At 53.3% G+C, this 20,257-nt stretch overlaps 9 protein-coding genes across 9 annotated transcripts; 4 read left to right on the top strand and 5 right to left on the bottom strand.

The window, feature by feature from the left end:
- Positions 1-325: 325 nt before the first annotated feature.
- CCOS01_12126 (peptidase family M13) lies at positions 326-2,805 on the top strand (the record flags this gene model as incomplete). Its single annotated transcript, XM_060460276.1, has 4 exons — positions 326-461; positions 643-1,088; positions 1,148-1,381; positions 1,426-2,805. 4 exons carry the CDS (start codon positions 326-328, stop codon positions 2,803-2,805), a joined length of 2,196 nt encoding a protein of 731 aa, XP_060309219.1.
- Positions 2,806-4,314: 1,509 nt separating this feature from the next.
- On the top strand, positions 4,315-5,703 carry CCOS01_12127 (uncharacterized protein; the record flags this gene model as incomplete). Its single annotated transcript, XM_060460277.1, has 1 exon — positions 4,315-5,703. One exon carries the CDS (start codon positions 4,315-4,317, stop codon positions 5,701-5,703), a length of 1,389 nt encoding a protein of 462 aa, XP_060309220.1.
- Positions 5,704-6,454: 751 nt separating this feature from the next.
- On the bottom strand, positions 6,455-7,240 carry CCOS01_12128 (uncharacterized protein; the record flags this gene model as incomplete). Its single annotated transcript, XM_060460278.1, has 1 exon — positions 6,455-7,240. The coding sequence occupies one exon, from the start codon at positions 7,238-7,240 to the stop codon at positions 6,455-6,457; it is 786 nt and encodes a 261-aa protein (XP_060309221.1).
- Positions 7,241-9,264: 2,024 nt separating this feature from the next.
- On the top strand, positions 9,265-11,223 carry CCOS01_12129 (uncharacterized protein; the record flags this gene model as incomplete). Its single annotated transcript, XM_060460279.1, has 1 exon — positions 9,265-11,223. The coding sequence occupies one exon, from the start codon at positions 9,265-9,267 to the stop codon at positions 11,221-11,223; it is 1,959 nt and encodes a 652-aa protein (XP_060309222.1).
- A 570-nt stretch (positions 11,224-11,793) lies between these two features.
- Positions 11,794-12,174, bottom strand: CCOS01_12130 (uncharacterized protein; the record flags this gene model as incomplete). Its single annotated transcript, XM_060460280.1, has 3 exons — positions 11,794-11,908; positions 11,977-12,069; positions 12,152-12,174. The coding sequence occupies 3 exons, from the start codon at positions 12,172-12,174 to the stop codon at positions 11,794-11,796; spliced, it is 231 nt and encodes a 76-aa protein (XP_060309223.1).
- CCOS01_12131 (uncharacterized protein) lies at positions 12,155-12,310 on the top strand (the record flags this gene model as incomplete). The annotated part of the gene is made up of 1 exon (XM_060460281.1): positions 12,155-12,310. One exon carries the CDS (start codon positions 12,155-12,157, stop codon positions 12,308-12,310), a length of 156 nt encoding a protein of 51 aa, XP_060309224.1.
- Positions 12,311-13,936: 1,626 nt separating this feature from the next.
- Positions 13,937-14,365, bottom strand: CCOS01_12132 (uncharacterized protein; the record flags this gene model as incomplete). Its single annotated transcript, XM_060460282.1, has 1 exon — positions 13,937-14,365. The coding sequence occupies one exon, from the start codon at positions 14,363-14,365 to the stop codon at positions 13,937-13,939; it is 429 nt and encodes a 142-aa protein (XP_060309225.1).
- Positions 14,366-15,067: 702 nt separating this feature from the next.
- On the bottom strand, positions 15,068-16,693 carry CCOS01_12133 (uncharacterized protein; the record flags this gene model as incomplete). Its single annotated transcript, XM_060460283.1, has 1 exon — positions 15,068-16,693. One exon carries the CDS (start codon positions 16,691-16,693, stop codon positions 15,068-15,070), a length of 1,626 nt encoding a protein of 541 aa, XP_060309226.1.
- A 1,634-nt stretch (positions 16,694-18,327) lies between these two features.
- On the bottom strand, positions 18,328-18,736 carry CCOS01_12134 (uncharacterized protein; the record flags this gene model as incomplete). The annotated part of the gene is made up of 2 exons (XM_060460284.1): positions 18,328-18,427; positions 18,489-18,736. The coding sequence occupies 2 exons, from the start codon at positions 18,734-18,736 to the stop codon at positions 18,328-18,330; spliced, it is 348 nt and encodes a 115-aa protein (XP_060309227.1).
- Between the last annotated feature and the right edge of the window lie 1,521 nt (positions 18,737-20,257).

Raw genomic sequence — 20,257 nt, forward strand, 5'->3', positions numbered from 1 at the left:
AGGGTTTGCAGGAAAAGTATATTCTTCTCTCCTTGCAAGCCATTATATATAGGGATCAGTCCATCCCCAAACCCACACTGGATGAACCGGCTCCAACCGATCCTCGCTAGCTTTCTCCTCTCTCTTTAATTCGGGTGTCAGCTTGTCGGTGAAAGGCGCTTCTGGTTCCAGTATCGAGCGTCTCAGCTTCCCTGTCCGGCTAGTCAGGTCGCTTCTTCATCCCAAGGTCTGTCTATCAAGTACTTCAACTGCCCAAGAGTCTTGTCGCTGACTTGTGATGCTAGCTCTGTGAGGACGTTCGAAATACTGCTCGACAGTCGATAGAATGGCCCCCTTCACTGCGGCCGCGGATGGCAGCAGCCTTTGCACCACACCGATCTGTCTCGAGATCGCCTCAAACATTCTCATGAGTCTCGCGCCGAACCATACCGACATCGATCCGTGCACAGACTTTGACAAATGTGCGTCGCAGGACTCCAATTGCCTTTTGTTTCCCCCACTCGCATTGCCTCCAGCTCTAGTTTCCCCGCGCCCAAGCTTCGGATCCTTGTCTCACATCTTTTTCCGTTGTTTTCCTACTCGACACTGCTGAGGATTCTGCACGTTGCATGACTCTGGTTGGCTAATACACTTTCTTGGCAGATGCGTGCTCTGGATGGAAAGCAACCCATGCGCCTGGGGCTGGCCAAGGAAAGGCCTCATCGCTGGGTATTGTCGGGAGTGATGTCTCGATAGTGCTGAAGAACATCGTGGAAGGCACCTACCCCAGTGGACCAGACGCTGGATTTATCACGGCATCACTGTCTCAAGAGCAAATAGGCGTGGATCGGGACAACTTTCAGCTGATCGTGGAGACATACAATGCTTGCCTCAATGACACCGCCGTCAAGGCTGCAGGCTTGGGTCCTCTCATCAATCTCGTCAACCGTGTCGCGGAGGCTTTTCCTGTGGCCAATACTACAGAGGACAAAGAACGCAAGATCTCGAAGAATGATGCCAAAAACATGGGCAAGACACTACTGTTCTTTGGTCAACTCGGCATCTCTACTTTCGAGTCCGTCACTGTTGACTTTGATGACCAGAATACGGTATGTTGATCTGGGACCTGGGAGCCCGCCACTATGGATGCATACTGATTTTTAAGCAGAACAAGACACTCATATCCGTCATCCCCGGAGGCACGCCGTTGCTCACAGGTTCTGTAGCCAGAAATAATGATACCGTTGCGGAGTATGAGCGCATTATGGCAGCACTTCTTCAGGCAGTACACCCGGCGAAACTCGATGTTATGAATGCCCAGAGACTCGCTCTAGCCGTCACTAAGTTTGAGAAGGACGCGGTCGCTTTGCAGGCCACTGATGACAGCAAAGCAAGCCCAACTGTGAGTGATACCCTGACCTTTAAGTCTGACCGAGGAACTGATAGCCACCAAAGTCACCAGCAAGGAAGTTCAAGTTGGAAGAGGTCACAAGCGTGGCCCCAGAACTTGGTCATGATTTTGTCATCAACAACTTGATTCCCGCGGACTATACGCCGGATCAACTTGTGTTTTCCCCAGCCTACTTTGGCAACCTATCTCAGCTTCTCGCCAACACCTCTGTCGAAACGGTCCAAGGATTTTTTATCTGGAAAACAGTATCCACCTTCTCCAACTTCGTCGAGACAGATGTCACGGAAAGGTTGAACGACTTGAAATCAAAGCTTCGCGCTACAGATCCGGAGTTGGTTGGCAAGCCACCGAGATGGCAGCAATGCGTCGGTCATGTGGATGAGGGTGTCCCATGGAGTGGCTTGCCTGCCGGGCTCGGCTGGATTCTGAGCCGATTCTACCTCGATAAGGCATACTCGAACGAAGCTCGTGATCTGGCTATCAACATGATGGGCACGATCCAGCAGGCCTTTATCTCGCGCCTCGGCGAGAAGGACTGGTTAACATCCGAAGTCAAGAAAGAGGCCGAAGTGAAGGTCAATGCCATTTCGAAAAAGATTGGTTATCCCGACGTGTCTCCGGACACCACAAACCCACGCAAGCTTGCAGATTATTATAATGGGCTCAAGGTTACCGACTCCTACTTCGACAATGCCCTTGCGTTTGCCACTTTCTCTAGCAAGTCGCTATGGGCTCTGCTTGGCAAGCCTGCTGATAAGAACATTTGGCTGCAAACCCCATCAACAACAAATGCTTACTACTCTACAACCTTCAACGACATTGTCATCAATGCTGGTATCCAGCAAAAACCCCTCTATAATGTTGCTTATCCCTCATATGTTAACTATGGCGCACTTGGCACCGTTCTTGGTCATGAGCTCACCCATGGCTTCGACAACAGCGGGCACAATTACGCTGCCAACGGGTCTCTCACAAACTGGTGGGATGAGCAGAGCCTCAAGGCGTTCAGTAATCGTACCAAATGCTTCGCCAACCAGTATCAGCAATTCACGGTCATTGCGCCTAATGGTACGAATGTTCCCGTTCGAGGTAACTTCACGCTCGGTGAAAACATAGCAGATGCCGGAGGTGTGGCGACAAGCTATGCGGCGTGGAAGAAACTACAGTCAGACAAGAAGTCTCAAGATTTCGACTTGCCTGGCCTGCAGAGTTTCTCGCATGACCAGATTTTCTTCTTGAAATGGGCACAAAACTGGTGCGACGTGTCATCTTCGAAGGTGTACGATGTCTACCTGCTTGGGGCCGACGTGCACTCTCCAGGATTCGCTCGTATCAAAGGGCCCTTGGACAACTCGAAGGACTTCCGCAGCGTTTTCAACTGCCCCCAAAGACAGCCTACATGTGAGCTTTGGTAGACGTCCCGCGGGGCCTTGAGACGCCGATAGCCTCGGTTTCCTGTGAGAGAGGAGTATCGCCGGCGATTGATGCTGCCAGGCTGTATTGCTGGGGACTTGGCCCTCCACTCGCTATTCAAGCCTTTATGCATCATAGATTAAATCAAGAATCATTAACCTCTCACAACCCATATGTCAACGATCTCTCATGATGTAATTCCCGCCCATCTCACATTTCTTCTTAGGTGCCAAATACGGACATCCGTCACCGAAAGGAATCGTGCCAACGAGAGTGAGACTCCACCTCAATTCATACGGGGCACTTGGCATGTGCAGGAAAGGAGACTTGAATCGGTGAGACTTGATCGTTTTAGCAAGTCTCATGCTGCGATGCATTTCCAATATGACAGTCGAAGGCTTCGGCGCCTCAACGTGGGCTAAATTTGTTGGATATCATCACCGAACCGGATACCAGGCACAAGATAGAGCTCGTCCCGGAACACGCCCCCGACCTCGTCCGGATCGGCACCGGCTGTGACGGAGGGAAGCCCTTCTTACCCCAGTCCTTGGGGCATATCCGAGCAGATGCTACTTTATCATTGCCCGTGGATCACCCTGTCGATCGTCGAGCTCCAACGCGGTCACCAATACACACCAGAAACGTACATTCGCCAAGATGAGAAAGAAATATCGATAAGTACCTGATTTGCCCCTCCAACTGACAATCAATCTCTAATTGTTACAGAATGCCTGCATTGTGACTATACGAGTGGAAAGCGGTTCTCGCGGCCCATGACCGCACTGTGGCGGTGTGTGGCTTTGCCCACACCCCACTTGCAATTTCGTGCAGGAGAGGGTCCCAGAACATGGGTAAAAATAGGGTACTCATCGGTCTCATCGCAGCTCTCCCCATCGACTTAGACGCTAGATCCATATTCGCATCGCGTTAAGAGGATTTATGATGTCGACTGACGAGCTACCAGCGGAGCTATGGCTGCTTGTCAGCAGCTACGTCTCTCAGTCCGATAGGGCACGCCTGGTACGGGTCAACCACAGATTCCACGACATACTCAATCGCAAACTGTATCTCCAGAGTATACGGGACAACGCGTCGGATTGCGTCACTTACGCCTTGAAGACTGGAAATCTCGATACTCTCAAACGCGCTCATCTCTTCGGCGCGGATATTGCCGAGGCGTATCCCGTGGCACCACTACCATGGGGTCCCATGGGCGACGGAAATCTGGACAGGATGACGACCTGGGGCACCCCGCTGTACCAGGCTGCCGCAGCAGGTATGAGATGGTCAAGTGGCTTCTAGATCAGAATGTCGATGTCGATGGCCCCCGGAGAAGCCTATGCAATTGTATGCCAATCGGGAGGAGGGCAAGGGGCCGGTCCTTCCCCTCCATCTGTCGCCCTGCCCGCACATCCTTACATGTGGCCCTGTGCCAGCGACACAGCTCCGTCGCTCGCCTCCTGCTTTCCGCCGGAGCATCTCTGACAACTCAGTTGCAGGGTAGGTACGCCATGAGAAAGTCCCCTTTCTGGGATTCGGAAGCGGGCGCGGAAACATGCCCATCCCTTCCACCACCCGCCAGAAAGGCGAAGTTCTGGTTAGCAGATGCCCTGCAAAGTTCGAGGCCACATAACGCCCTGCACGATGCGGCTCGTGCTGGGAACTTGGAGGTGATGACCGATCTCGTCAAGAACCGGGGCCTCTCGGTAGACAGTCCTGACAACAGAGACGCCACGCCGATTCAATACGCCTGCGAGTATCGTCCCTCAGAGCGCAATGTACACACGGAGAGAGACGTTGTGTCACATTTGCTCAGCCTCGGGGCCGATGTGGAGATATTTTTCCAACATGGAAACTCATTCATGACGCTGGCACTCGAATTTGCCATCGCTCAGGGTCATATCGAGGCCGCCAAGCAGCTTATGACGGTGGGAGACAGCCTTTGGACCGCTTTTGCAGACAACGGCCCCAAAGAATCACGGCTAAAGCTGTTGTTGCCAGCGATAATTGATACAACCGAGCCCGACTGTAATTCGGTTCTCGACTCGTACGCTCAAGTCGTCGCGGACTTCATCCGGGAGACCCAACGGACGCATCGGCCGGAATATGCCCCGCTTGTAGGAGAACTTCAGTCGACCTTTCTCTTCGTCTGCGAGGTCTCCTGTGGCGTCGATCGCGACTGTATGGATATCCTTCGCCCTTTCATGGACGTATTGGATTTCGGAGACAAAGTGACTTTGGAGCAGAATTGCCCCTTCTTGAAGTTCATCAGACGGAGCTTTGCGGAGCCGGACGGCTTATGGAGCGCAACTTTTCCCTTGACTATGCCTCCCGACAAAGAGCAGGACCGTTTATCGGGCTCTTCTCTCGGCATGCTCGCTCTCTGTGTTACGATTGGTGTGATGGACTGGGACTATCAGGGACGGGCCCTGACGACCTTAAACTGGCTGATGACCCAGGGCGCGAACCCGATCGGCATGCGAGACACCGATCCGGACCCGTCTCTCACCCCCTTTGTCTACCTGATGAAGAAGATCACGGTGGGCCATCCGCGAGAATCGGAGCCGCTGACCTTTGTGTTGGGCTCAATCGGCCCTTTTGTCCGTCTTCTGGTGCAAAAGGGAGCGTGGATCCCGTGCGGAGAGGATGACATCGGAGGAGTTGTTCGAGTATACAAGGCGTGGGAGCTGTGTGTCCGCGACTTACATAAGAGGCCGGAAACCGCGCCAGAGTGGGCTTTCGCGATTCGCGATGCGTTTGATGACTGGTCTGACAGGCCCAAGGTTGAGGAGGTACTGAGGCAGCACGGTCTTATCGACGAAGATACTTGTGTCGATTATGAGCAGAGTGAAGTGTGGGATGAAGAAACCGAAGAGGAGACCGAAGAGGAGGCCCTTTAAAGTGGCATGGAGGAGATTGAAGTGGAGGATACAGAGGAGCACAACAATAAGCATGGATTTGAGTCTACGCTCGAGCTTGACACCAGAGTCGAGGGACTGGAGAATGGCGAGCTTGACGCATTGTCGGATTCGGGGTGAGAAAATGGAGACTATTACTAGGATGAGTGGGAGGTTGAAGGAAGGGTATGGGGGATGTTGGAGAAGAGGTTATTTAGATTAAGGTGATCATGAATACGGGCCTCGAGGCTCTCAGAGCTCTACAGGCGTTGACCTGAGCTTGAAGGAGGTTGCGGCCACGAGCACCCTATTTCAACGGCGTGAGCCGAGGCAGAAGTGAGATATACGAATAAGTTGTAGACGATACCCAGGTATACAGGGCTCTGGAAGTCGAATTCCTCGAAAATGTAATGAGATGTAATTTATAGTGAAAGAGAGCAACATGATCCTTATCTTCTACTTTTCACAAAATTGCACACACGGGAAAGTCTCCAAATACGCTCAAAATGACTCAAAATCTCATTCAATAATAGCTAGCAGGTTCATATCAGTCGTGTCATGAAATACTCCAACCCCGCTGAAATGCTGTGAATCCCTCGCTCGATCATGACGCCGTATGCTGAACTTGAACCCTGATAAATGCTCAAAATATTACATCCTCTGTCAGGGCATGCCTCGCATCAGCCCGACATCCTTATCGAAATGGCCAGCTCAGATGATACAAAAGTCATCAAAATACCAATCCCATCCCATCTCAAAAAGCAGACGCCTCCTCCATCTCCCTGGTGTACAACACCCCCTCAATCTCAGGCGTCCACTTCATCGCCCTCCTAACCTTCCCAAGCGCCGTCCTCAACTCCCCCCACGTCCAAAACTCATCCATCAACCCATGCGCTTCGGCATATAAACTCGGCAAGCGGTACTCATCCTCCGCAGGACCCAATAACCTCACAATACCGCCGTTCCCAACCTCCTCCTCCAGCTGCGGAAGCGGCTTGAACTCGATAAAGACGGACAGCCTCCTCATATCGGTGAAACACCGCGAACAAGCCCGCAGAGCCTCCGCGATACGCCGCTCGTCGAGGAGAACGGACCAGTGGATCCCTACATTCTCGATACCCGGTTTCGTGGTCCAGAGTGAATCCCACGCGCCGAGCCGCGTGCGGTAGACGAGCGGTGGGAGGTAGATGATATCCGATGAGGGCACGAACTCCAGGGCAGGCGGCGGCGACGGGCGGGAATCCTTTTGGACGTCGTACGGGTGCGGGAAGGACCGGAGAAGGGCGCGAGTGGCTTTTCGCGATTCTGCGTTTGTGATGAGGGCGGCGGCACGGGGGTGGCGGTACTCGCGGGGCGGCTTGATGAGGTGGGTGTCTTCTCGGTATTCGAAGACGCGGGGCTGCGAGCTGAAGGTTTCCCAGATGAGGAGGCGGAGCTCGAGGGGGAGTGTCATGAAGGGATGACAGCTTTGCGGGGGTGGGAGATGTGGCGGTGTCATTGTTGGTTGTGAAGATGTGAGGATGGCGTTTGTGGTTGACATTATGAGGTTGCTTTCACAGCAGACGTGTATGTAGCTCAAACTATCCGGCCACTGTACCCGTATCAATCTGCGCTTTCTTAATTACTGGCCTCGTTCAATCGCGTGAGATGGTAGTCTAGGATTTGAAAGATGAATGGTGACTTTATAGCAGTGTGTTATCTGACGTATGTAACCGCAAAGCGAGATAAGATGAGATGAGATGAGATGGGACGGAAGGAAGGTGACAGAACGTCAGCCTTTTCAGCTCTCCGGACATCGGGCGGCTGAAGTATGTTGGCCGCCCCGTCAACCGATGAACGCGGAATGCCTGCGTCGGCGGCCCTAGCGGCGGGAACGTGGTCTCACTTTGGCAGCCATTAGCCATTTGTTCCTCGGCTTGTGTGAAGAAACAAGTCTCTCGTGGTAGAATAGATTACTTGTAACCTGGGATGGAGGGATCGCCTGTCATGACGTCGGATGGTTTTTTTTTTTTTGGGCCAACACTAATGAACCGGCGTGGAACTACTCCGTAGGTGGTGAAAACCTCTCTTACCGCCAGGTGCCATGCACATCCGGGAAAAACGGGTTGAACCCTGTGAGTTTATCCTGCATCATGAAACTTTGAGCGATGGGCATGGTTTCTTATCCGCATGTTATTCCCAGGGTTTTCCAGAGGCTAACATGCGAATGTAGCGTTGCGACTAGAGATATGTCGTAGTCAAAGGACAAGAGTGACTAAGTGAGCTGCTGTGCTCATCCGGAAGATCCGGTATGGAAGGCGGCACTTGACTCCGACGCCGGGAAAGCTTGAATAGACGAAAAAAAGACCCCTTCGTCAACGTTGCGTGATCGGGCCTGGATTCTCTCGCGACAATCAAGGCTTGTTCTCCACCGGTGCCCGCTCATCTCTTGAGTCGGTCGCAGTCCGTGACTAGTGTCCGGCGGCGTGACCGAAGGGATGCCCCATGTAGCATTGTGCCGTCACTCACCTAAGGTACCTCAGGTACCTCCAAAGTTCCAATATGGCTATCTGACGAGGAATTATCTTGTTGATTGCAGCAATCAAACTTACTCAGTAGCTCATAGCATATTTGATCCTTCGCGTTTACTCATCTTATCGGTGAGGGAAATTTGGGGGCGTTTTTCTTATCTCTTTCGAGCCAGGGTTCAATTGAGTTCACTGGCGCGAAAAATTTCGGGAATAAAATACGAAAGCTTGGGCGGATGGGAGGCATTGGCCGCCGCGGCGGTGCGGCGCCGGTCATCGGCGATGTGGGTATTTTCCGCCGGGTGGGTCACGAACGGCGCAGGACCGGGCATGGTCGGTGTATGAAAGCTTGGAAGGCATCGCCACCGCCTTCTCTCCCTACAGCGACTGCGAGACCATTAATTCAAAGATGTGGTCGCTCAGTAGAAGTCCAGGGCCTTGGTAGGGCGAAGGAACGTGCTGTCTCTCGCGTACCAAGGAGGTTTCTAGTATTCAATCTCACACGAAGAACCCGCCATTATACGCTTCTAGCTTCGTTTCAGTTACACGCAATACTTTTAAACGCAAATTATGAATCGCCAGACTGATAAGACACGGAGGATGCACTTTCAGTGGAAGGTTTAGTGGCCCGCAGGAGTGGAGTCCGGAAGACGAGAACGGCTCGGTGGGGCCAGTCTTCCGGAAGGAGGCCGGGGCCGTACTTCAACGACGAGCCGGAGAGTCCCTTGGGATATGATTTTCAGAGGGCTTTTCCGGCTGCGCAATATTCTTTGAATCAAGATTCTTGAGTTTGTCTGCAAGGAGAGTCAATGGAGAAGGAGAAAGGTTGAGCTATCTCCTCGTTCCTTCCAGGTTCTCGTTGGTGGTTGCGGTTACCCTGATGATTTGCACCGAAGTATATAATTACCTTGGATTCTCCTTACCTTCGTGCTTCAAAACTTCCTGAAAGACTTCTTACCATCTTCAGTAAGTTAACTTACAAATGTCCTCGAATTCATCGCATTGGTCGTCTTCACACACCACCAATCACAGCACACGTCCCTTACTGACGCCCACCATGTCGTCAACTATATCGCGCGTGGGATTTCCCGCCGAAATCTGGCTATACGTCTGCAATTTCCTCGACAGTGTCGACGTCGCTGCGCTCGCGCAAGTCAGCATCGAATTTCACATGAACCTTCAGAAGGAGGTTTATATCGCGGCGATGCGCGATGACAACACCGATATCATTGTGAGGAGCGCCGCGACAGGGAACCTGGCCACTCTCCAGCGCATAGCGTCGCACGGCGCGAACATGAACAAGACTTATCCCGCCGATCCTCCCCAGCATCTCAAAGACTGGGTCGAGTGGGCGAAGAGGCGGGACAGTCAAGAGGTTCCAAGCAAACAAGGTGTCGAGGTCGCACTGTCGAAAGCCTGCTTCGCGACCCCCTTGCACCTCGCCGCGAAGGGCGGGCACTACGATGCCGTCCGGTGGCTTCTAGACCAGCACTCTGTCGACATGGAAATGCCGGCGAGGTTTCTATGCCACTGTATTCCTCCAGGCACTTATCGGGCTCCCGCGGGTCCAATTCTGGTAGGGCAAGCCGTGCCGGCCTGGACGCCCTTACACATAGCCATCTGTAACCAACAAGTCTCCGTCTCCCGCCTGCTGATTGCTCGCGGCGCTTCGACTCGCAGTACAAACGTGGGCCACCGCTCTTCAAAATTCCCTCGCTTCAACCAGGCCTTCGACACTTACTGGTGGGGGTTGGATCCAACAGAGTATCAGGGGCCAGGAATGGTGTCCGCACTCCAATCTGCCGCCCTGTCCGGCAACAGATCCATCATCACAGAGCTCATACAGCGCATGGGAACGGACGTTGACGAAGTCGTGGAAGAAGGCGGTGCGACGCCGCTGTATTACGCTATAGCGGCGTCTGATACGCACACGGTGGCTCTCCTGCGACGTCTCGGGGCCAGGCCAGAGCAGTCCTTCGAGTCGTACGCGTTGAATGTCAATTACGACAACGTTATTGAATTCGCTCTGGCCAGTGAATGGCCCGAACCGATAACCAGCATTTTCGAATTCTCTCGCACCAAAACAAAGTCAGGTACGGCAACCTGTCTCATTTCAGAACCAGGCGCGGCCTGGTGCAGTTCTCCAGGCAGCGACGAGAAAGTCGTCTCGAGACTGAGACGATTACTCTCAAAGGCAAGATCCCAGCATTGGACCAAAGATTACTACAAACATCTGGCACCGGGTCTGGACGAGAGGATGTCGGATATCTTGCGCCATACCAAGAAGCAACACGAACCTCACTTTGGGCCTCTTGACCAGGAGATGCTCGATTGCTTCTTGATTGCGTGCCAGTGCAGCTGTCCAGCGCTAGAGACCTCCACCCTTAAAAGGTTTCTGTTGCAGCCAGAAGTTAATCTCAAAAAAGTTGTCGATCATCGAGTTGGGTCTACAGTGATAGAATACTACGACGCTGAGTCTTCGATTCATTCAGATGTAGCCGTCGAAGAGGATCATTTCCGCGTCACGACTTGCACTATCGGCCTGCTTGCGCTGCATGCGACTATCAACGCAATCAACCCCCGGGCCTTTCCCAGAGCATACAAAGAAGGCAATGCGGCCTTGGTTCATACGATCGAGTGGCTGATTACGGAAGGGGCTTCTCCCACTATCACACCTGGTATGGATCTGAAGTGGAGTCCCCTTCGTTACTTCTTCGACACTATCACGGAGACTTGGCCCTGGGACTGTGTAACAGATGGTTATCAGGGTGATTATTTGGCTGAAGAAGTAGCCGACATTGTCAAAGTCCTTGGGGAGGGTGGTGGATGGTTTCCCTTGGGGGAAGAGGATGACGAGGCAATGTTAAGCACTGTACAAGCCTGCCATAATGCCCTGGAGCGTGTACTGCCAGTAAAACCCTATCGCAGGGATATCGAGATTATACGAGCTCGCAATGAGATCGAAAGCTGTATGCCGCCCAGAGTTCTTGGGGCTTGGAGGATCTTGGGTTCATGAGGGGGTTCTTGGGGCGCTGGGCGGAGACGTTCGGATGGCTTTTGTCCTACATACGCTCGACTTAGAATATCAAAGTGCTGAATGGCCATTTTGAGCCTTTGTTCCCTCGCCTATGTGATGTGGCAATGTAGACTGTGGTAGAGCAAAGTCACCATCCCCTGACTCCGCGCTGCCATAATGAAAGCCTCCACATCGCCTCATGAAGCCTTGGCCATCATAGGTAGGCCATGGAACTTAATCCTTGATGAACCAAAGTCGGCTTCGTCATCTCCACTGACATCGCGAAGCAGACGACAACCTCGCTCGCCGCTCTAGGGCGACGCTCTTCTTACGTCGTGCAGCTTCATGCTGATGTCTATAGCTCAACTGAGCGACAAGCAATTCTATCAAACCCGTCCTGCTCCTCAAAGTTCTTCCACCCCTCCATCAAAATCGATCATCGCCTTAGTTCCGTTTCGCAGTTGAAACCCAGACGTTGATACTCAAAGCACGTCTAGAGTCTAGCGTCGGCCCCGGAAGCTTTAGCCACGCTTCCCCTAGTCCACCAAAGCCTACTAGCCTAGCTTCAACTCATTCGAGACGGCCTGCCAGCGCCCGGACGTTGAACGGGCAAGACGCCTCTCCCATACGCCTCGTGGCCTCCTCTTCGTTCCACGCCGGCGCCGGATGTAGTGTCACAAACGTACTTTCGGAGCCGGCTGGGTGTTTCTGACACTTCAGATCATCGTCCAGTTCGTCCAATGGCATCATTACGTCTCAACCTGACGTTGGCCGCCACCGGAGCTGGTCATCGCACCGTCGCCAGTGCTCTTACCCACATCATTCAGATAGAGGGTGCCCCTGAGACTAATGTAGAATAGCTGGTCAAATCAGATCTTCAAATGAACCCCCATTCACTCTGATGTTGAATCATCCGCCTCTGACAAACATCATGGCAACCACGCCACCCATCGACGATCAGTCAGAACGCTATCTCGTAGCAATCTCGCGAATAGCCCCCGCAAGACCAATGATGGACTGCAACCCGCGCCATCCTACCTCACCTCGAGAGAGCCGGAAAATCGGTTCCGATCTTGTCAACGTCTGAGCGCCGACTTGGGAGGGCAACACTGCAGCCGTGGCAGTGTCAAGAGCATGTCAAGAAAGCACGCCAGCCACCTTCTCGGACGCCTGAACGCCAACTTGCATCTCGGATTCGGGTTTGTTGATGGGCGATTTGACGAGACTCTGCCGAGACATTGAGAAAAAAGAAACGTCAACGACGAGAGAAACCCGAACAGCTTCGTGGTTTGAACCAAACATGTTCAAAATCAGGTCCAATACCACCGTCCATCACTGTTCAAACGGTCAAACCACATCAGAATCTCGATCTACATTAAGCATCACAAACGTTCACTTCCGCCATTGATGATCCAGAACCTGCATTAGCCCTCCCACCCACGATTCACTGCCGGTACCAACACAGCTCACCAGAGAACCACCACTGCAACCCATCCTTCGGCTTCCACCCGCTATCAAAACACCGAGAAACAAAGACTGAATCCTACCTTACGCACTTAATGCAAGGCACGCCGCGGGAAAAAACCATCGAACTACACCGCAGACCGCAGACGTTCATTTCTTTCCCTTGTGCCTTCCCCCTCCTGCTGCATATCGGTGCCCGCGCCGCAGCCAAGAAGTGGCCGTACCCTCAGATTAGCCCTGCAAAGATGCACCCCAGGCCTGCATGCCCAGCCCTCATCTACTCCTAACCCCCAACATACGCATGCGCGCCCGCGAGCCGCGAGCCGTAAGCCGCGAAAAAGAGTAGCACTCATACTCCGTAGTTCCGTACCAAACGCCGTTCGTCACTGGTTGACTACCAAAAGCCATCCGCACGGGCGTGGCGGTGGGGGAAACCAGAAGAAAAATATAAGCCACAATAGCAAAAGGTAAGCCCAGGGCATCAAGACATGGCACCGGCACACGTCCACCACGTCAACTCGTGCCGTCCTGCCGCCGTCGCATCCACCCAAAAGACGCAAGAACTCTTTTTGCCCTTCTCCGTTGCGCGGGGGGGGAGTCAAAGGTTACAAGTTCGCCCCTCTCATGTCTCTTCTCCCCCGCTGAAGTCAGGTAAAGGCCTGGTAGGAAGTCAATTACTAAACCCGAGAAAACCTGCCGTTTCCTGGTAGTTGCCAAGGATGTAAGAAAGAATGAGGGTAGCCGGCCAAACGTTCGCAATCGCCCTCCCACCACCCGGAAAGCTCGAAAGCTCTCCCCCCAATCCACTGCAACCCTATCAAAACGGGGTTCAGCGGGTGGGCAGGGGAGGTATGTAGGCAATATGGGTGGTGGGCAAAGTTCACAAGACCCAGGGATACCATGCCGTGCAGTATCCCGTGCAGTGCGTCCGCACGTAGCCGCGTTCCCCCCCTCCAGAAAAGCCGCATCGAATCATGAACAGTCCCTCCCGGCCAGAGTTTGCGGCTCTCTGTCAGACTGTCGTCAGAACTACAGCTGACATCATGTCAAGCCCCTTCAGACATTCAGAGTTGGCCCAATGATCCCTCCAACTGGGTGTCCTCATATTCCTCCATCAGAAACTGTGAATAGTACTGTACCCAGACAGTCAAGGGCGGAGGGTCACACAGAAATGAAAGGATTGAGAAGGAAGATAATACCCTGACGCAACGACAATCAAATCCCATCGGCGCCAAGTTTACCAACGCTCTCAACGGCCACGACTCCATCCCCGAACACACGCCAGCGTACCATCGTCACAACTGAATAAGCCACCTCCCCCTCTAACCACATGGCGAACGGAGACCTCCTCAATGCCTGACCATGCTTTGCCGTCGCGGCGTTGCCTTTTTTGCCTCCCTCCTCCCCATCGCCATTGGAGTATCCATACTGGCCAAAAAAGCCTGGGCCAGACAAGATCCAAAAATGACCCGGATCCTCTATCCCCTCCTCTCTCTCCACCCCCACCCAACCAGCGTCGCGGGAAGTTTTGAAACCAGGGGTTCCCCGGTCTCCCAAGCAGTGAATGTACTGCAAATCGCCCGCTGCCAGATGGTGGAATGATGATGCCGGGAATGATGGGACCTGTCAGTGGCCCTACCAGAACCAAAAGAATGGGCGAATTGGTCAGGCCTCCCATGAGCAATTACTATATGCGCCACTGCTGATGGGACTCAGCTCAGCCCCCCAAAATCAAGACCCGACTCATGAGCTTTGCTGATCTGTCCATGTCAGCCGAAGGGGAGAAAATAGCTTTGAGGCATGAGGAAAAAGAGTTCATCAAGACAAAAGATCGGATTGCTGTCGAAAAAAGAAAAAAAAGACGACTCGCGCCGGTAAAGCCGAAGACTGCGTACGCTCGGATTCGTCATGCGGTCATGGGAATATGGCCTCGGCCAAGAGCAGGGACCCGCGAGTGTGGCTAGGGAGAAAACCGGATTGAGGTATCATGAGTTTTTATTTTCATTATGGATCGAGTCCACTTGCTACGTAAGAGTCCAGGATGGACTAGTTCAGAGTCCATCCTCTCCATGCCATGCCTCTGTGAAGTCGCTTCCAACGCTCGATGCTTATGCCTAGCACCTGAACTATCTGGATGTGACAGAAAATGTCCTTTTTTCGAGCTAAATGACGAAGTCCATGTTACGAATAAAGGACGACGCTCTCCATGTGGTATCATATCAAAGACAAATCGCAAAAACGTGTAAATCCAGCCAAAGAAGAATGTGTCAAGGAATGACGGGTCGTAATCATCTAATATCCGTTGCACTGGTCGCGTTGGTATAAATCAGAAAACGGTCGTGTCGGCGTGTTTAAAGTGTGGCGCTGGCGTTGGCGTTAATTAAGGCGTGGCGTCCTCATCGACCAAGGTTTGTAGGGTCATGGGATCTCGGAGGCGTCGAGCCTTGTGAATGGCGACGAGGTAATCGACGAGGCCTTCGGCATCTGCGCGCAATGCGTCCAGCTCCTCCTTGGTACATCCGGTTGTTTGTGAGTCCTTGCTTGGATAGCGGTAGGCGGCAAAGACAATGCCGCGATCGTTCTGGGCCACGTCTTGCGGACCCGGACTGCGGGGACTCGAGTTTGCGGAGCCCCTTCGACCTGTGGCCGTGTGGAAGGCGTGGCCGTAACCCCGTGCAATCTCGCCCGCCTGCGCGTCGTCGCTGCGGTATTCCATCCAGCCCTCCTGCTTCAAGATTCTGGACTGAACTGTGGCCGAAATGCGGAAAGGGCTAGTCAGGTTCGACAAACCGTAGGCGGCGAGCAGACGCCCAGTCATACCGGGAGTTGTGTCCACCGTTGGTCCATCCATGGGCCCCAGAAGAGAGTTTCTCATGCTTGAGGGCCTTGATGAGAAATCCAGAGAAGAGCGGAACGTGGGCGACGACGATTCTGACGCTCCTTCGGGCCACAAGTTGACGATATATACAAGGTCAAACTTGTGCTTGGCCGCGATCTGGGCAACCTGCAGCGCTCCTTCTTTGGCGACGTCTTCAGCATGAATAGAAGATGTCCGTCGCTTGGAACCGACCGATGACACCGTATAGGCAGGGGTCGGCGGTGAGGGTGGTAGCCGCAAAGGTGCCGGCATAAACGGGGTTTCCGGGGTATCCTCCAACTCTGGCTCTTCCAAGATGTCTTCGTCGGAGAGATTGAAGAAATCCATGACATCTCCACCTTTGAGGATCTGGCTTGATGAAGTGATGGATCTGTGAGGTCTGGACTGGCCCTGGGGCCGACGCAAGGCAGCTGCCTTTTCCTCTCTTCGACGTCTTGTCGCTGCAGCAGCCGCCTTCCTCTTGGCCAAGCTCAACTCTGCAGAATCCCGAGATCTCATGTCGTTGATGGGCCTCATTTCTGGAGATGCGGCAGGTGTTGGCAGGTCTCTGCTGAGTGAAGAAGAAGGCCGGCCCTGGGATCCCTTTATGCTTGAGTCGTCCTCGTGGTCCGAGGTAGGTGGGGTGTCGGCTCTGGGAGGGATGATGACAGAGCTGTGGCGGTGCTCGAGAGAAACTTTATGCGTTGTGGGGAGGGTTCTCGGAGAGAAAGTGGCACTAAAAGGCGAAGCCGGGGATGGGGATGTGGGAGGAAAAGGAAAATCGAATCCACGCAGACTTGCCACCGGCTTACTTTCCCTGCGGTGATTGAGCGACATGGAGCGGGCTGGAAGAGTAAGAGTTGTCGTGCTTGCACTGCTGAGGTGAGAAATGTGTATTGAGATACGCTCGGACTGGTTTTCCGGGAGGCTCTGGGCACGTCTCTCATTTTGTGATGCTACAATGCGCTCCTCTCTAGCCTTCATGCGGGAGACTCGTGGACGGATGAAAGAAGGCTGAGGGAAACTGTGGTCTAAACTTGCAGTCCTGGGACCTGATGACTCCATGGTTGGCGTTGATGGGCTTGTTTGGACGGAGAAGTCTTTTTTCCGGGAGAAGAGCTTCTCCAAGCGGTCGAAGCTGGTAGGCATGGTGAAAGAGGTCGAACGACGACTACTTGCGCGTGTTTGTCTGATCTCCAGAGAGTTTTGTAAGTTCTTTGCGCTCGGATGTGAGATTGGCAGGAGGGCCACTTGGGCAGACAAGAATAAAACATACCAGATATGAGACGTGGTTATAAGTATTATGAGTTAAGTCGACCGCGAGAGGCGGGTGGTTGGTATGACGAGGGGAAGAAATTTTTAGAAATCAATCCTGTGAGAGGGACGTGTGTGGTCGTCGAGACAATGAGGTGTGAGGGAAGGAGCGAGGTAGAGAGTAAAATTGGGAAGAAGAGGCCTCGGCCACAATGTTGAGAGCTGACCAAAGTGAGGTCACAGTGAGACAGAAAGTTCGGGGGCCACGAAAGTAGGCAGGAACACCCGGGCAGAAGTAATGGTAGACCAGGAGAGGCCAACAATTGGAGTGAATCGAGTCTCACTGGATCAGCTAAGTGAATCCAGAACACCCCAAGGTGACGCGAGAGTTGAACCGGTAATCAGGCGAAGGGTCAGACACAGGAATGAAGTGGTCCCTCGTCTGCGCGACGTCGGCTGAACGAACTCGAGAGCAATGAGCCGAAGAATGGGCCACACAGAAACCCTGACTGAGAATGTCGTGGAGAGATTGGCTGGAGGCGGTACTTGTACGATCAAGATTGTACGACTCTTCGGTGAGACAGGTCGTCAAGGTGAGATGGGTCGTGATATATAAATGGCGGGCATCTGGTTTTTTTCCCCTGAGCTTCTAGGTCGTCGTCGACCGAACGAAATGGTTGGGTGGGAATGGGGGGCGTTTTGTAGAATTGTGCTGCCAGAAGGAAAAGGCGAGACACGATATGGGAATAAGAAAGGTGGAAAAGTGGAAAGAGGTAGTAGGTACCGCAGCCTTCGGTATCAGTCGGATGAAGCTGTAGGCAAGGGGTAAAGGCAAGGAAGGTAGCTCAGCCTGGAGGTTGAAGCTGGAGCTAATGGCAAATGTGACTGTGAGGTGAGGGTGAATACGATAGGACAGAGCAGGGGATTAAGTTATAAGGATGCTTATGATGGAAAATTAAAAGTCGACCGAAGATCAGCATAAGACCGAGGGTGAAGTACGGTACTGAAGGCTAAGTAGGGACACGGGCATGAAGAGAGGGACCGGAGAAGTGAAGGCTTTAAGATATGACAGTCGAGGCTGGTTGAAACGCGGCGACGGGACGGGCCAAAAGACTGAGGTACTTTTTGAGGGTCGAATACTCCTCAAGGCGAGTGTGAGAGGGTGAAGGTGACGGGACTCGGGAGGGTGAGGGTGCGCTCAGATGTAGAGGTAGCGTCGGGGTCAGAGATTCGGGTCGAGGGCCAGATCCAGGTCCATGTCCATGTCGAGCTGCAGCAACGCCGGGGAAGGTAAGTGTGGCTGCTGTCTAAGGTCCTGTGTGGTCTCTGACACTGTCGAGAACCAGTGTCTCTGACGTGAAGTATCCGTATGGAGGAGAGAGAGGTTCTAGCGGGCGTGGGAGCAGGAGTGGACGTGGTGGCCAGTAGGAGTGGGTGAAGGCGAGGGAACGAGAGGACGAGGGCGTATTGTCCCGCTGTATTAGTGCGAAGAAAGGCGAGGACTGTGAGCGAAGTTCGAGATGGATGTCTTAGATTTTGTGGACGAGACATGAAAAGTGCAAAGAGTGAGGGTGAGGGTGAGAGTGAGACGAGAGACGAGAGACTGAGAGTCTGAGAGGCGGCGAGAGACGGGTAGGGAAGAAGCTAGACGGCTGGATGAAGCTAAGAAGATACGTACCGAGGAGTTCACCACAAGCCGGTGCCACATGCGTAGCCATCCCTGGAAAGGCGCAGACCGGGGGTGAGTCCGCGGGCGGGAGAGGCAATTGGAAAGTGGGATGGTGGGGTGGGGCGCACCTTCTGGCTTCGCGCTTTCTGGAGCAAGGGCAGGAGCTCTCTCAGTCGCAACTGCTCAGTCAAAATTTCTTCCTTCTTTCCCTCCCGACCAGTATGGATGTGGGTGGACACGGCAAGAAAGAAGCAGGGGTGGTTTCTCATGGCTCAGCAGGGATTGTGCAGGGTTCTTAGACGTTGTGACTGGATATGTTTCTTGAGGGGGTTCATTTGGGGCCTAGCTACGGCTCTGACACAATTCGAGGGAAAGAACAGCCCGAGGTCGACCTCAAGCTACGGATTCTCAGAGGGCAAGAGCAAGCAAGCTGCAACACTAAGGTGATAACTACGGTAGCAAACCCGGAGGCAGGACCGATCGTGAGAGGCAGCGCAAAGCAGAGCACCTGAAATAAGGTGCATATCTTGACTGCCCTACCTTACCTTAATTCTTACTTTACCCCATGCTCAGGACCGAAGAGCCAATTGACGCCCAAAGGGCATTGTCAAAAGGGAAGAGAAGCGCATGAGCCGATGCAAGGGCAGAAGCACCCAGCTCTGCATGGCCCTCTTTTTGCTGGTTTTTTTCCCTTGCTGTGCTTGTGTTCGTCAAATGCTCAAGGTATCTTTCCCGGCGGATCCTCCTGCCACTGCACCTACCTGCACCTGCACATTGAAGGTAAACATCGTATGTACTTTTTCACTCGGTTCCTACCTTGGCTGAGGTGGGTGCCTACCTGGTATGAGAAATGAGACAGACGGCAAGGACGATGGAGGAGGACCAAGAGGGAAAGAGCACCAGTGCACGGAACAAGGGTCCTTCGTTCCTTCCCTGCTGCATCTGCAGGTGACGAACCTTTTTCCTTCGAAGTTCAGTGCCCGAGTGCTGAGGTAATTAACACTGGAAGTAAGGCATCTTTCAGTGCTTTCCTATCGCCATCTCGAGTTCTTGACAGTCATCTTCTGTTCCCGTCATTTTCTCGACATTTCTATCATATTCGCCCAGACCTACTGGCTTTTTGCCGCTGCACGCTCTATGCCCTTTTCGCTGCCTCTTTGATCATTTTGTTTCGTTTCGTTTCTTATTCCACTACCGGGCCAATATGATCGATCCCCTCCCAACGACCCTCCGATCCTTCATCGCGCATCGTCGCCCTATCTTCGTCACCTAAACACGAAAACAGGATATACCAGCCGTCTTGACAATGCCAGCTCCTCAGTGGTCCCCCAATCTCTCTCTGGCTCTCGAGCCGTCGTCCATGCTAGACCTTCCGAGGGCCAATCACTCCCGCAGCTTCGAGGCTGAATTCGGACCCTCTTCCGTCAGTCACCAGAGTCTTTTTGTGTAACACAGTGACCTCCCTGGTCAGTATCGAGCAGGTTTGCTTGTCATCTGTCGGCGGGGGAGAGCGACATCCACCAGCCACTCCTGCCATCTCTCAAACCCATCACGGCCGTTACGTCTTGTCTCTCGTCGCAAACAGCCTCGCCGCCACCCACCAGAGGTCGATCCTGACAAGATGCGAGACGCATGACATGAGATAGTCTCAACTCAAAGAAAGACCTCAGGAGTCTTTGGTACCGATACCTACGTCGCATCATACCTCTTTTCTACCATGTCGCCAGGCATTGGGCACCGAACAAGCCTTTTCTTAAACGATTACGCACTCTATTCGCCGTGAAGCAACG

The sequence above is a fragment of the Colletotrichum costaricense genome, assembly GCF_030867565.1.
Source record: "Colletotrichum costaricense strain IMI 309622 chromosome Unknown Scaffold_14.1, whole genome shotgun sequence".
Taxonomy (NCBI): domain Eukaryota; kingdom Fungi; phylum Ascomycota; class Sordariomycetes; order Glomerellales; family Glomerellaceae; genus Colletotrichum; species Colletotrichum costaricense.